Here is a 16,659-nt window from a genome sequence, read left to right on the forward strand (position 1 = left end):
TCATCAGCAGGTTTACTTTCCAAATCCAACTCCTACAATTTCCTAAGACTAAATTGTTCTATTATTTCTATACTGTCTAGGAAGTAATATAAAGTAGCAGTTAAGAACACAATCTTTGAAATCAAACAGGCCCAGTTACAAATCCTAGATTCTGACACTCAACAAGCCATTGAACCTAATCCTGTATTTGCTGGTCTGTAAACTGAGAATAAATATATTATGCTCCCTCAGTCATAAGGTAGACTATCAATTTAGTAACACATTTTGTTAGGGGGTAGGGTGAGGAGAGAAACATTAAATACTCATGCTGATTGAAAAAATGTTAAATATGAATAACAGTATCAAGGAACCTCAAAGGGCTGTTGAGAACTCAATTAGATATTGAAGCATAACATAATATACTTAGTACCTAATTCATGTTTGCAAGTATTATTTTTCATTCTCAGCATACTAACACAACAAAAGCCTTGCATGTATGCCCTGGGAAAGGTCATTTGAATAATATGAAATTATTATTTCATATAAAGGTCATCTGAAATAATACGAATATGAAATTCTCTCCTTAGACCTCAATCAATTCAAATTCTGTAATTCCTTCTATGTGCAGCAAAAATTATCTCCTCTAAAGCTAAACTTTTATCATTAAGAATATTTACTCTTTAACTTTCTATTAGCATTAACAGCATATTCCATATATTATTACACTTTATCTTATCTCTTGAATTTATGAATATAACTAAGACTATAAACTACCTATGACCAAAACCTGTATGTGTTATATATCTTTTAACTCTCCAGGAGTAATGTTAATTTAGTACCATGCTGGGGAAACAGCAGATGTCTAACAGACGCATAATGACTTCTGTGAGACTAGCAGTTCTAAAATATGTACTCATCTTTTAAACCCTTCTTGGTGATGTGAATACTACTGCCTCTGAGCACAGGAAGTGGAGCTATAATCTCTAAATCGCTAAAATTGGGTTATACATATGAGAGGATATGTTAGCATAGGTTTCAGGGAGAGGGTAATATTTAAATTGGTCCTTGAGGGAGAGATGGATTTTGATTAAGCCAAGACTTAAAGGAGATAGGGGGGCTGAAGAAAACTTTTGTTGAGTAGTCTCCAAGCATATAGAAAGGAGGAGATGGGGAAGAGGGAATAGTTTTACTTATATTTTCATTCTCAAAAGGAAAAAAAAAGTGATTTACATGAATACTGTCACTACCCTCTCATTTTAATAAGTAGTAGCTCCAAGAAACCATCTCTTCCTTTGCCCTTTAACAGGTATGCATTAGCTTAAGAAATAGGAGTTGGTGGTGCAAAACAATTTAAGGGGGAAAGGACAGTCACTCCAAGAAAAAAATCAATTGTAGGAAGAATCGAATTTTCAGCAAGACATAACAGAAATGTAAGAAATAGTATGCTGAGTGAGAATGGAAACAGACTAGAAAGCATACTCATCAGCTAACTACTTTTGGAAACACAACTTGTAGGGAAGGACTGAGAAGTAAAACCAACCTGACTACAGTGCTTTTTTGCTTCAAACAGTATAGTAAGGCAGGATCTGTACACCACCTGTATGGGAAGCAGAGAGAAAAGCAAATGGGTCATCACAACCTTAGTGCAGTATTCATCGAGCCACCCTCACTAGACCTCTCGGCCCCTTCTTTCCATGTGCTGTCTGCTAGACTTCTTTTACCTTGCATCTTGCCTCTTCTTTCTTCTCCTTTTCTTTTCTCCCCTTTTTAAATGTCTTCCTATTTATCCTCCTCCAAATCTTCTATTACTTTCTTTTTAAAAAGGGGTTTATCTATTACTAGAAAAACATAATACCAGAAATTGGAAATAAAGGTGACAGAAAGGCTGAGAAGCCAACCAGGAGACAAAAAAGCAAGGCAACAAGAAGATCAGCCAATAACAGGAAGCTACTACCCTTGCCAGGCTGGAGGAACAAAACAGTATTTTTGGAATGGTATTGTTGGAGCTAAGGGTCAGTGGTGTATCAGATGAACCAGGACCAAAACCACCTGCACTGGCTATGCACTATAGTATCCACCTGTATGAGTTATCCTATAATAGGAGGTCCTGGTAAGGAATGCAGAACGAACAAGCTACCACCAAACAGAATTCAGGAAAATCAAAAGGAGATGCCAGTCCATACATCCTACCAACCTACCAGAATCCTTCTTGCTGGAATCCATCTTGGCTGAGCGATGGAGGTGTCACCAGGAAGGACCCTGAGTCAGAGTGATAGGCCAGAGACACCCCGTAAACTAACTCAATTACCATAAAACCTGAGACATGGCAGAGCAGTTCTCCTGAGTTCTCTTACCCTGCTGCTCTCCACCTGGGCGCCCCATCCCAATGAAGTCTCTTGCTCTGGCAGCACATGTGTCTCCTCGGACAATTCACTTCTGAGTATTAGACAAGAGCCCACTCTTGGGCCCTGGATGGGGTCCCCCTTTCCTGCAGCAGGTGGATGCTGGAACTACAGTAGACTTGTCTGGTGGGAACTAGAGCCAGAGAAGAGCTATAGCCACTGTCAGGGATGCCCCAAAAGGCAAAGAGAGGTGACCTAAACACAGGTACCTTTCTCCCTTCCTCCTGGCTTCCAATATCCTGCCAGTGCCTCCCATGGGCTGAAGCCAACTGACAAAGGAGACTGGGAAATATGGCCTAGAGAGGTCAGTTCATCACCTTTCAGAGCAGATGATGAGGAAAGGCTTTGAGGCAAGCAGAGCCAGGAATGGTACAGACTGCATTTCAAACTTTGAATTTTTAACATTAAACTAGAATGGCAAGCTAAAACTCCAACAATATAAAAATAAAATTAGTATAACCTACTGTGATTGTACTCGACACAAAGCACGGTACTGATTTTTTTGGATCCATCTGATTCATTTTTATCACACTGGAAATCAGAATACCTCATGAGAAATGAGGAAACACGGAAAAGCACCCAAAAGAAGAGATGAGAACACACAGAAAGGTGGCCAGAGATGGGCAGACATTCACACAAATCCTGACTTGAGCATCAGGGAACAAGACATCAATTAAAGAAAAAGGAGAAAAGAAAAGGGGAGAAAACTGAAAAGACTAAAGGAAATCATCAGTGTGATACTGTGACTGATAATGTTAAAAAAAGAGATGAGAAGCCACAAATGGAATTACTTGGGCTAAATCTATGTCTATCAAACCAAGACTGAACACAAGTATGAGGGCTGGTAGCTAGGAGAACTCACCACATTTGGAGAGTTTCCAGGTTGGTGAACACGTGTCAATTTGGGGACAGTGGTGTGCTCAGAGAGTGTGGAAGTTCTGCTCCCTTTTCCCCATACCTTACCCTGTGTATCTCTTCTATCTGGCTGGCCCTGAGTTATATCCTTTTATAAAAAACTGATGCCCTAGTAGGGAAAACGTTTCTCTGAGTTCTCTGAGCTGCTCTACAAATTAATCACGCTATATAACCTTTTGGCCAGCACAGGAGACAGCCTGGATTTGTGACAGCCTGGTTCTTTCTGAAGTATGTGATGTTGTCATGTTTTCAGGACTGAGCACTCAGCCTGTGGGATCTGACACTATCTCCAGGTAGATACTGAGCTGAATTGTAGGACACCCAGCTAATGCAGAATTACTTGTTGGATGTGTGGGAAAAACACCCTCCCCAAGTGTCAGAAATAGATGTCAGGATCTTTAATGGGGGAAATAGAGTAACACGATGAGAACTGACTATTAAAACCATGGTATATGTTAATTATATCTCAAAAAAAAAAAGATGGAAAATGGTGGTAGCAAAGATAGGGTTAGGAAACTAGAAATTTGAAGGGTAGAGAGTAAGCAAGCAGAAGGGTCAATTAAGTGTGGGGGTAGAAAGAAATCTTTAATAAAAGAAAAGCACACTTCCCCATGGGAAATTTAAATGGATACATTTTTGAGTTACCAAATGACTTTTTAAAAAATTAATTTTTTTTTAATTGAAGGATAATTGCTTTACAGAATTTTGTTGTTTTCTGTCAAACCTCAACATGAACCAGCCATAGGTATACATATATCCCCTCCCTTTTGAACCTCCCTCCCATCTCCCTCCCCAACCCACCCCTCTAGGTTGATAGAGTCCCTGTTTCAGTTTCCTGAGACATACAGCAAATTCCCACTGGCTATCTATTTTACACATGGTAATGTAAGTTTCCACATTACTCTTTCCATACATCTCACCCTCTCCTCCCCTCTCCCCATGTCCATAAGTCTATTCTCTCTGTCTCTATTTCTCCACTGCTGCCCTGTAAATAGATTCTTCAGTACTATTTTTCTAGATTCTGTATATATGTGTTAGAATATGATATTTATTTTTCTCTTTCTGACTTACTTCACTCTGTTTAATAGGTTCTAGGTTCATCCACCTCATTAGAACTGACTCAAAGGTGTTCCTTTTTAGGGCTGAGTAATATTACACTGTGACTTTTATTTCCTCCTCAGTCACCCTTCTAAGATACGTGCTGCCATATGAGATACACTGCTACTGTTGCCCCACTCTGGGTTCTTCTGATGCTTGACTGTGACTGTATGGCTGCTGACAGCATGACTTATTCTCACTTCATCACCACGTCCAGCCCATTTAAACTGGGATGAGACAGCAGCTGTGGGGAACTTAAGCACAACGATTGGCAGTCATGGTGGAACAAGTAGAAATCCTGGTGGCCCATTAGTGAAGTCACTCAGTCGTGTCCAACTCTGTGACCCCATGGACTGTAGCCTACCAGGCTCCTTTGTCCATGAGATTTTCCAGGCAAGGGTACTGGAGTGGGTGTGTGAATTATGAATCTTATGTATTTTTGCCACCACCTTCAATCAACGGTAATCAATCTAAAAGCTTAGCAAGTACTTTAAATTTAAAATTTCCAAACTGTATAATAATCCAATAATGATATTTTATCCCCACAGTACCTCTGGAGGAGGGGCCTCACAGTATCCCAGTATTTCTGGAAAAGCAGGAACAAATTTGTGGGTAAAGATAAATAGCTACAGAGTGCATTGTACTCTCCTTCTGCAGCATCTACAAGAAAACAAAAATATATTTAATAAGTACATTATTCTTACCTGGTCATCCTGTGTCTAGAGCTTCTTCATTATTTATGCTCATTTCTATACTCTGCCTATACAGAGTATACTTTGTACTCTGTAAAACTGTGGGTGACAAATAGGACACAGTGATCCTTTTAAATCTGATTTGAGTCAGTGTCCTGATCAAACTTCTCCAATGTCAAACCACCTCCAAAATACAAAATACAAAATTGCTTATCGTGGCAAAAGGCCCTACCTGATCTGACTTCATCTGTTACCTGCCTCCCCCTGTTCATTAGGCTTCAGTCACTCATCTCTACTATTGTTTGATGACATCAAGCAAATGCTTTGCATTTACTGTTCCTTCTGCTTACAATACTCTTCCTTCAACTCTCCATCCAATTCAACACCATGTCCTTTTCTCATCTCTCTGCTCAGTCTCCTCACAAAGAAGTCTTCCATGACTCTGCCCCAGCATTCTCTATTCTCATGACCTGCTATATTTCTCTTTGTAGCACTTACCACCATTTGACATTATACTATATGTATTTATCTGTTGGCTTATATTCCATCTCCTCTCAACAAAAGAAAGGACTTTATCTTATCCATTGCCATATGACAGTACCAACAAGATAACAAATTATTTTTTAAAGAATGAAAACACAGATCTGTGCTGACAACCACTTGGAAAGAAAGCAGTATCCTATTTGTACAGAATCAGAATAAACAAACCTACATCTAATGAGCCCTACTGAATAGAGTTCAAGATAAAGAACCCTGTTAAGGCTGACCTGAGAAAAGAACAAAAGAAAGCATCTCGGAGGAAATTTGATGACTCTTCCAAAATCATACAAACCTTCTGATTTTTACCCAAACAAAGCCACAAGGAAACCTTCTCTACCTTGGTATAGATGTAAGGCAAGTAAAGAAGAAAGGAAATTATTCTGTTACTCAAATACCCAGGGCCTCAGTTAACACAACAGGCCTTTCCCAGGAGCATTTTATTTATTTCATAGTAGTTACAGTCAAGTGTTCAAACTTCAAGAAACAGAGTATATTATAAAGCCAAACAGTTCTCTTTCTTTAAAGCCAATCAATCTTTGTAATTTCTTGTCTGTCCTATACTGCATGAAGGCATTTTATAAGCTCAAATACAAAAGTTGTACATAGATAGGAGCCATGAATAGGTTTTGTAGATTATGAGGCTAATCTGGTTTCTGATCTCACCTTTTACCCACACCAGGGCAGGGGCACACATGTTTGGAATGAACATTGATGAAAGCGTGAGGAATAAAGAAGTCGTTTTGCCTGTTCTCACACTTGAGGTTGAAGGTAACAAAAAAGTCTCTTATTTACCAATCTGTGATTTCATTTTCCTACTTACTGGTAAACAGTTCTTCAGGAGGAGTTACTCCAAGCAAATAGTGGAAAAACAATGCAGCACAGCGAAGATACGGGATGATGCCATTCTTCAAGGAGACCCATAAATACCAGCCAGGAATACCACACCCAATGCAGCTGAGAGGCAACAATTCCAAATGGAACAGAATACAAATCAGATGAACACCCAGACTGTAAATACATCCCCTTTCAAAAACACATCTCAGCATTAAATAATTTTTTATGCATTAACATTTAAACATTAAAACAAAATATTTAACTAGCTATAGCTTCAGTCTTTAAATCTCCTAATAGTTTCTTAAAGCAAACCACAAATCTTGCATATTTTATGAGGTAGATTCTTAAGGCAAAGAACAACTTTTTTCTTTTTCCTAACCCTTGTAATGAAATGTGGTGCAAATGCATTTATCAGTAACTAAGCAAAGCAGCTAAATTAGCTTAAAAAATTTAATATTTTCCTGACTTCTATATTAAAACTGGTGATTTTCAGGGCAGTGAAACTAATAATCTATATGATACTTTAATCTTATAACACAAAGCAAACCTTAATGTAGACTATGGACTACATAGTTAGTAACAATGTATCAATTCTGGTTCATCACCTTAACAAATATACCACACAAATGAAAGATGTAATGGAGAAACTGGTGGTGGGAGGGAGGAAATGGAAACTCTTGGTTACTTTGCATTCTCTAAACCTAAAACAGCTCTAAAAAATAAAGTCTATTAACATAACAATGAATACACATATGCTGCTGCTGCTGCTAAGTCACTTCAGTCGTGTCCGACTCTGTGCGACCCCATAGACAGCAGCCCACCAGGCTCCCCCGTCCCTGGGATTTTCCAGGCAAGAACACTGGAGTGGGTTGCCATTTCCTTCTCCAATGCGTGAAAGTGAAGTTGCTCAGTTGTGTCTGACTCCCAGCGCCCCCATGGACTGCAGCCTACCAGGCTCCTGCGTCCATGGGATTTTCCAGGCAAGAGTACTGGAGTGGCGTGCCATCACCTTCTCCAAAATGCACATATATTCAGTACTTGCACTGAAAAAAAGTTGACTGATGAAGACGAAAACAAAGAGGGAAACTTGGCAGCAGATGATGCTCAGCAGAGCACTCTATTGCACTTTTGGTTTTAACCTCTGTGTTATCAATATATTTCACATATTACTCACAACAGCCTTAAAAAAACTTCTCAGTAGGTAAGTGTATTAACTGTATGAACTGCTTTAAAAGGACAACTTATTTTCAACTTTTTACTTTTATTTAAAGTTTAACTGCTGTATCTTGTTAAAATTCTATCATCTTTTGCCTATATTCCTGTAACAGTTTATAAGAATAAAGATGTGTCAAAACTTGTTTTCAGTCTCGGAAACAAATGAACGGGTAATTTTTATTTGTTGTTATTCCAAAAGCCTTTAACTGATTTTTAAAAACTGGAATTAAAAAGGTTCAAGAGATACTGTCAAACAACTGAACAAAGATGTGGAATTATAAAAACAATACTGAAATAGACTGGACTAATGGGCTGTTACTCACCCACTTGTATACTGAGAAATTTCTGCCAAGAAAGAAGATGCAGAACGAGCCTCTTCACTCTCTTCCTGTATCTGTGCAAGGGGGAGGCCTGAAAAAGAAATTCTGAAAGATAAATCTATGAATTTACTATTCAATTTATTAGCGAAATCTCAATTTCAGAATTCCCTGGTGGTCCAGTGGTTAAAACTCCATCTACCCATGCAAGGGACACGGGTTCGATCCCTGGTGCAGGAAGATCCCAAATGCCGTGGGGCAACTAGGCCCGTGCACCACAACTACTGAAGCCCAAGGACCTAGAGGTCATGATCCACAAGAAGAGAAGTCACCGCAATGAGAAGCCCATGCACCACAACTAGAGAGTAGCCCTCCACTCGCTGCAATTAGAGAAAGTTTGTGCACAGCAATGAAGACCTAGCGCAGTCCAAAATAAATAAAAATAAATAAATAAGGAGTTCAGTATTTGTATATGATTTTTCGATTTGAGGTAAATTTTATAATGCAATAAAATATATATAAATATTAAATGCACCATTTGATGAAGTTTGACAAACGCACACACCCATGTTAACAATATCTTTTAAAATTAATAAACTATTTTTTAAAAGCAGTTTTAGGTTCACAGTAAAACTGAGTGGAAAGCACAGATTTCCCATCTACCTACTGTTCCCAAACACCTACAGTCTCCCCAATTATTAGCACCACTGGTATATTTGTTACAGCCTACAATGATACATCATTATCACTCAAAGTCCCTAGCTTACATTAGAGATAACTCTTGCTATTGTACATTCTATGGTGGTGGTTTAGTCTCTAAGTCGTGTCCGACTCTTGCGACCCCCGTGGACTGTAACCCTCCGGGCTCCTGCGTCCAAGGGATTCTCCAGGCAAGAATACTGGAGTGGATTGCCATTTCCATTTCCAGAGGATTTTTGCCACCCAGGAATCGAACCCCAGTCTCCCATTGCAGGCAGATTCTTTAACGACTGAGCTACGAGAGAATCCCTGTTCATTCTATGGGTTTTGACAAATGTATAATAAGTTATACCCACTATTATTGTATCCAGCAGAATAGTTTCATTACCCTGAAAGCCTTCTGCACACAACCTATTCACCTTTCTCTCCCCTAACCCTTGCCAATCCCCACTTGTCGTTTTACTATCTCATAGTTTTGCATTTTCCATAATGTCATATAGTTGGAATCATACAATATGTAGCCTTTTCAAATATGCTTCTTTCACTTAGTTGTATACACTTAAGAGTCCTTAAGTTGTATACACTTAAGATTCCAGCCATAGGACTGGAAAAGGTCAGTTTTCATTCCAATCCTAAAGAAAGGCAATGCCAAAGAATGCTCAAACTACTGCACAACTGTACTCATCTTACACGCTAGTAAAGGAGTGCTGAAAATTCTGCAAGCCAGGCTTCAGCAGTAAGTGAACCATGAACTTCCAGATATTCAAGCTGGTTTTAGAAAAGGCAGAGGAACCAGAGATCAAATTGCCAACATCCGCTGGATCATCAGAAAAGCAACAGAGTTCCAGAAAAACATTTATTTCTGCTTTATTGACTATGCCAAAGCCTTTGACTGTGTGGACCACAATAAACTGTGGAAAATTCTGAAAGAGATGGGAATACCAGACCATCTGACCTGCCTCTTGAGAAACCTGTATGCAGGTCAGGAAGCAACAGTTAGAACTGGACATGGAACAAAAGACTGGTTCCAAATAGGAAAAGGAGTATGTCAAGGCTGTATATTGTCACCCTGCTTATTTAACTTCTATGCAGAGTACATCATGAGAAACGCTGGGCTGGAAGAAACACAAGCTGGCATCAAGATTGCTGGGAGAAATCTCAATAACCTCAGATATGCAGATGACACCACCCTTACGGCAGAAAGTGAAGAAGAACTAAAAAGCCTCTTGATCAAAGTAAAAGAGGAGAGTGAAAAAGTTGGCTTAAAGCTCAACATTCAGAAAACTAAGATCATGGCAGCTGGTTCCATCACTTCATGGGAAATAGATGGGGAAACAGTGGAAATAGTGTCAGACTTTATTTTTCTGGGCTCCAAAATCACTGCAGATGGTGATTGCAGCCATGAAATTAAAAGACTCTTACTCCTTGGAAGGAAAGTTAGGACCAACCTAGACAGCATATTGAAAAGCAGAGATATTACTTTGCCAACAAAGGTCTGTCTAGTCAAGGCTATGGTTTTTCCAGTAGTCATGTACGGATGTGAGAGCTGGACTGTGAAGAAAGCTGAGCGCTGAAGAATTGATGCTTTTGAACTGTGGTGTTGTAGAAGACTCTTGAGTCCCTTGGACTGCAAGGAGTTCCAACCAGTCCATCCTAAAGGAGGTCAGTCCTGGGTGTTCATTGGAAGGACTGATGGTAAAGCTGAAACTCCAATACTTTGGCCACCTCGTGCAGAGTTGACTCATTGGAAAAGACCCTGATGCTGGGAGGGATTGGGGGCAGGAGGAGAAGGGGATGACGGAGGATGAGATGGCTGGATGGCATCGCCGACTTGATGGACATGAGTTTGAGTGAACTCCGGGAGTTAGTGATGGACAGGGAGGACTGGAGTGCTGCAATTCATGGGGTGCCAAAGAGTCGGACATGACTGAGCAACTGAACTGAACCGAACTGAAGATTCCTCCATGTCCTTTCATTGCTTAATAGCTCATTTCTTTTTAGGACTGAAGAATATTCCATTGTTTGGATGTACCACAGTTTATTTATCCATTCACAAGGACATATGGGTTGCTTCCAAGTTTTGGCAATTATGAATAAAGCTTCTATACACACCTGTGTGCAGGTTTAGTATGGATGTAAGTTTTCAGTTCATTTGGGTAGGTATCAAGGAGTGTGACTGCTGGACTGCATGGTAGGAGTATGACAGTTTTGTAAGAAACTGCCAAATGGTATCTCAAAGTGGCACTGATTTTATTCCTGCCAGCAAAGAATGAGCGTTCCTGTTGTTCCACATCCTTGCTAATATGAAAACGCTGTCAGTATTGTGGATTTTTCCCATTCTAATGAATGTATACTGGTATCTCACTGTTGTTTTAATTTGTAATTCTCTCATGACACAGAAAATGAAGATCATGGCATTTGGTCCCATCACTTCATGGGAAATAGATGGGGAAACAGGGGAAACAGTGGAAACAGTGTCAGACTTAATTTTTTGGGCTCCAAAATCACTGCAGATGGTGACTGCAGCCATGAAATTAAAAGACGCTTAATCCTTGGAAGAGAAGTTATGACCACGCTAGACAGCATATTCAAAAGCAGAGACATTACTTTGCCGACTAAGGTCCATCTAGTCAAGGCTATGGTTTTTCCAGTGGTCATGTATGGATGTGAGAGTTGGACTGTGAAGAAGGCTGAGCACTGAAGAATTGATGCTTTTGAACTATGGTGTTGGAGAAGACTCTTGAGAGTCCCTTGGACTGCAAGGAGATCCAGCCAGTCTATTCTGAAGATCAGTCCTGGGTGTTCTTTGGAAGGAATGATGCTAAAGCTGAAACTGCAGTACTTGGGCCACCTCATGCGAAGAGTTGACTCATTGGAAAAGACTCTGATGCTGGGAGGGTTTGGGGGCAGAAGGAGAAGGGGATGACAGAGGATGAGACGGCTGGATGGCATCTCTGACTTGATGGAAGTGAGTCTGAGTGAACTCCGGGAGCTGGTGATGGACAGGGAGGTCTGGCATGCTGTGATTCATGGGGTCACAGAGTTGGACACGACTGAGCGACTGAACTGAACTGAACTGAACGACACCTGGAACTGAACTGAACGACACCTGATACTGAACATCTTTCCATATATTTGCCATTGGGATATCTTCACTGGCAAGGTGTCTGCTCAGGTTTTTTTTCCATTTTCAATGAGGCTGTTTGTTTTCTTACCACTGAATCTTAGTCCTTCGTATATTCTGGATAACAGTTCTTTACCACATGCATCTTTTGCAAATATGTTTAAGCAGTTTGTGGCTTATTTCCTAATTCTCTTGATAATAATCTTTTGCAAAGCAAAAGTTCTGAATTGTAAGAAGTCCAGCTTGTCAATTATTTCTTTCATGGATTATACCTTTGATGTTGTACCTAAAAAGTCATTGTATCCTCAAAATCACCTAGATTTTCTCCTATGTTATCTCCTAAGAGTTTTATAGTTTTGTATTTTACATGTAGGTCTAAAATAAATTTTTAGTTAATTTTTGGGAAATGTGTAAGATCTGTGTCTTACATGTGGGTATTTGGTTGTTCTAGCACCATTTGTTGAAAAGACTGTCTTTCCTCCATTTGTCTTCATTCCTTTGTCAAAGATCAGTTGATTATATTTATGTAGGTGTATTTTGGGCTCTGTTTTGTTCCACTGATTCATTTATCTGTTCTTTCAGTAATACTACACTGTCTTCATTCCTATAGCTTTCTATCAAATCTTAAAGTCAGGTAGTATCAGTCCTCTGTCTTTGTTCTTCTCCTTCAATACTGACTTGGCTATTCTGAGTCTTCTGCCTCGCCAAATAAACTTATAATTAGTTTGCTGATAATCAAAGAACAACTGGCAGGGATTCTGACTGGGAGATTATTTGGTTTATATTTAATTTTTCCGAATTTACTTTTGTGTGTCTTCCTTCTCATACTGAAAATTCAGTTCCCGATGGCATTAACACAATTACTTACTTGATTTAAAAATTACCTAAGATAATTTCAAAACAATAATATTAGTACCACTGATACTACTAATTGAGTTCAAATTAAGATTTTTTTTTAAGTTCCTCCATTATCAGAATATATCCTACTAGGAAAGTACAGTTCAAATACTATTTTTTAAAGTCACTAAGCAATTATTTTCTCATTCATTTGTTGTTTTCAACTGTCAAAAAATTATTTTTGCCATTTAGATTTGTTTTTGTTAAGTATAATTAGAGTTCTAACATCAACTACATTAAAAAAAAATTCACAAGAGTCTTTGCATAAATTCTTGTACTCTTTACTTTGTACCAGAGGTAACTGTTTTTTGTTTTCCATTTATACTTCTGTCATTTCATTTATTTAAAAAGAGCAAATATGAATATATATAAACATATATATGCATAAATATACATAAAATATCTTACACAAAGGTATTATACTATAACTTCTGCTCTGTACCCTACTTTTTTTCACTTAATATTCTAGAGGTCACTTCTTTTATTCATTCCATTTTATAGCTGCACATCATTCTAATATAAGGGTACACTGTAGGTTATTCAACCAATCACCCAGTTTTTTGTTATTCCAAATAATGCTACAATGAATAATCTTATGCTTATATTCTTTCATATTTCTGCCAGTAGAGCTTTGGGGTAGATTCTTAGAAGTGGGACTGGTGGGTCAAAAGGTAGATGTGTATTTAATTTTCCTAGATACTATTCTAAGATCACTTTAATTATCTGTCCTCTAAATTATTTGAACTTTCATTAGTTATTATTGACCACTGATACTCAAAACTCAATTCTGCTTTCTATTAAGAGCAGAATCTAAAAGGACAACTATACCACAATTCCATGATGTTGTATTACCCATGTATCTTCAAACAAGGATATATATATATCTTTTCATCCAAAAAATATTCATTGAGTTCTTATTGGGTGTAACAAAAGTTGCTAAACATTTGAAGTTTATGAAGGAAGATTCTGAAATTTGAATGTTCCCTATTTAAGAAGCTTACAGTAGGGATGCAGGAGCAAGGAGAAGCAGGGAAAGGAGTGGAAGAGCAGTAAGATATAACTATAAAACAAGACACCAAGTGATAAATGCTATAAAATGAACCAAGTACTATCATTCCAGCTGGAGGAATCGACAATGTTTTATAGACAGGCTTATCAAAAGGCTCAGAGTATTTAGGCAGGGACAAACATTGGAGAGACTAATCTCCAACCTTGACCTTGAGGAATTGAAATTAAAAAAAAGAGAGAGTGGGGAAAAGCAGATCCAAATGGCTTCCCTGTGTACCTAGAGAATAGCTGCAATGGAGAGAATCAAGTGGTTTAGCTAATTATTCCTGTCACAGTTCTACCTTTCCCTTTAAACAGCATTTGTAAAGAAACAAATGAACGATCACTCAATAAGAGACATAATACAGAATGGTTAACCACAAGCACAATTAATTTTCCCAGTAAATCACAGGCAAATGTTATTTCCATTTAAGAACTGATGGGAGCTTTACCTGTGTCTATGGTAAGAAGTATCTGAAGCATGTGTGCCATGGTGATCAAATGGAAGAGATAAAGGTGGTTATAGGAAGAGCTAACTGGTGAAGGCTGCAGATCAACAGCATCATCCCAGTACAAGGACGGGAATGCTAACACAGTACCCACCTATGAGAGAAAATCGACATCAACATGGGTAGCAAAAGGACCAACACAAGTTACTCTCATAACTAAATGTAAAGAATATAGGATCCTGTACCATGTGTGTTTTTAAATAACCACGATATTTTTCCTAATTATTCAACAGGATATTTTAGAATATCATATACCATAAATAGAGGCTAAAAGCCATCATCAAACAGATTTATCCCTTTGCTGAGTCTACTTATTCTAGTTCTAGGTAATGGTCTCAACCCTGTGGTTTTAGGGGATTCAACATTACAACCATTTGGGGAGCTCTTAAAATAACATTGATACATAGGCCCCACCCTAGTCCAACCAAATCATAATATCAGGGGTAAGGTCCAGTTACCAGCATTCAAGATTCCCATGAGAGATTTCAAAAGACAGGGGTGACAACCACAGGGTAGAGGATACTGGCTAACCTTGCATCCACAAAGTCTATGATCCTAACCTTACCATGGCTCTCTAGAAAACTTGTCTTGAAGGAATGAAATCGTCACAGAGATGGAAAAACTGTACAAGAAATTCACAAAACAGTTGTCACTAACCATAGGTGTTTGGGGGAACACCTAGATGCGCCCATGGCCTGGTCCATATCACGAATAATTAACAATTTTAAGACAGCTCACACCATTATTCACTGCTTATAATGTAAACAAGTTGAGAAAAAGGGGAAGGGGGAAAACATATTATTAGAAAAAGTCTGCCTGTATAGACACTAACTAAATTTAATCAACTAGACTACAATCTATTACAATGTAAAGGGTAAATGTGGTTTCATTTTTAAAGTGATTTTGATGCTCTCAATCAAATCTATATCTATTTGTAAAGGGAATGGAAAAAAGAGACTAAACTTTCAATGTCAGTACTTATAATCTCGAACAAAGAGCATAAATTTGAATGAGGAAAACACTTATAAACTTGAGTGACTTAAAAAGAAAATTTACTGAACACTTACCAAAACATGAAATAGATCTATGGATAGAAGGCAAGGTGTAGCTTCTGATTGCAGGTTAGGAAGAAAAACTAAAAAACAAACAAAAAACCTTAATGTAATTCAGCCAGTAATACAGCAATGCAGTTAAGTGTAATACAACATACTAGCATCTAAAACAAAAATTTAACAGGGTTATAATACAGAGACTGATAAACTGGTCCATCACACCTTTAAGATACGGGAACCATAATTAAAGATACATAAACTGAGAAAAGGCTCTAGAAAGCTCTGGATGCAATTTAATGGTTGAAAGATAAGATATAGGAGGAAAGGGTAAATAAGCTAGGATGACTGAAATAAGAAATTGTTCGATAAGTATTACACTTGCTGAATGAAAAAGAATTACTTTTAAACAATGTTCTCTACCACTTCCTACCTCCAACTACACATTTCTAAATGTTCTGTGATACACGAAATACATGAACAAGCTTGGGGTTGGGGAGCAGGGAGAGCATGCAAATCGGTGTAAGTGAAGAGGATGGAGACAATCCCCCTGAACAAAACTAGACAACTGATGAGTAGAAGGAAATGCAGATAGTTCAAAAACTTTGCGTTTCTGATTTTGGTCCGTCTCTAAATTCAGAAGTCAGCAAAGAGTGACAAGGAAGTGAAATCAAGAATTCAAAACAATACGTGTTTATATATACATAACCACAAGAATTATATTTAAATAAAGCTATCATTTGGTTAAAATGAAGGAGAGAAGATTCTTTTCAGACTAGGTCAATTTCTTAACCCCAAATCCAAGATTCTAAACAAAAAGCATAAAAGTTAAGAGCATGGGCTTTGGAGTCAGACAGAAATGGGGTCCAGTACTTCCTATGACTATCTGTCACAGGTAAGGTATTTGACTTCTCTAAGCCTCCAGTGTATACAGGATTGTTGGAAGGTTTGTTAACCTGTGCATTCAAAGTACTTAACCTGAGTGCTGCATACAGTAACCACTATAAACACTATTAATACTGGCTTTGTAAAATAAACTAAAGTGAAAACAGGGCTCTGCCATTAACTAGCTATGTGTTCTTTTTCAGTAATATTTTCAATACGTTAGTTAACATGTTCATGGCACAACCAACACTACCTACCTTATTTTTTTCTCAGTGTTAAAGTATTTTGCTTCCAGGACATTTTAATAACTCCTAATTCCTTGCCCTGATTTTATTAACTTTTCAGTCAATAGAATACTCTGTCATCAAATTTTGCTCACAGGCAGTTGTGAAACTTTTTTATTCCCAGATGCTTACTATATCTATTTTAAAAATCCTCTGAAGTCAAGTTCATTTTT

At 38.2% G+C, this 16,659-nt stretch overlaps 1 protein-coding gene across 1 annotated transcript in view; it reads right to left on the bottom strand.

Moving 5' to 3' along the window:
- Positions 1-16,659, bottom strand: part of UBR1 (ubiquitin protein ligase E3 component n-recognin 1) — a 152,827-nt gene that overhangs the window by 25,442 nt on the left and 110,726 nt on the right. Inside the window, exons 38-43 of the mRNA XM_052646203.1 lie at positions 15,336-15,403; positions 14,212-14,362; positions 7,999-8,086; positions 6,447-6,580; positions 4,946-5,054; positions 1,520-1,576 (exon numbers count right to left, since the gene is read on the bottom strand). Coding sequence (XP_052502163.1) covers positions 1,520-1,576; positions 4,946-5,054; positions 6,447-6,580; positions 7,999-8,086; positions 14,212-14,362; positions 15,336-15,403 — 607 coding nt within the window. The remainder of the gene's footprint in view (positions 1-1,519; positions 1,577-4,945; positions 5,055-6,446; positions 6,581-7,998; positions 8,087-14,211; positions 14,363-15,335; positions 15,404-16,659) is intronic.

This window comes from Budorcas taxicolor, chromosome 10, assembly GCF_023091745.1.
Source record: "Budorcas taxicolor isolate Tak-1 chromosome 10, Takin1.1, whole genome shotgun sequence".
NCBI lineage: Eukaryota > Metazoa > Chordata > Mammalia > Artiodactyla > Bovidae > Budorcas > Budorcas taxicolor.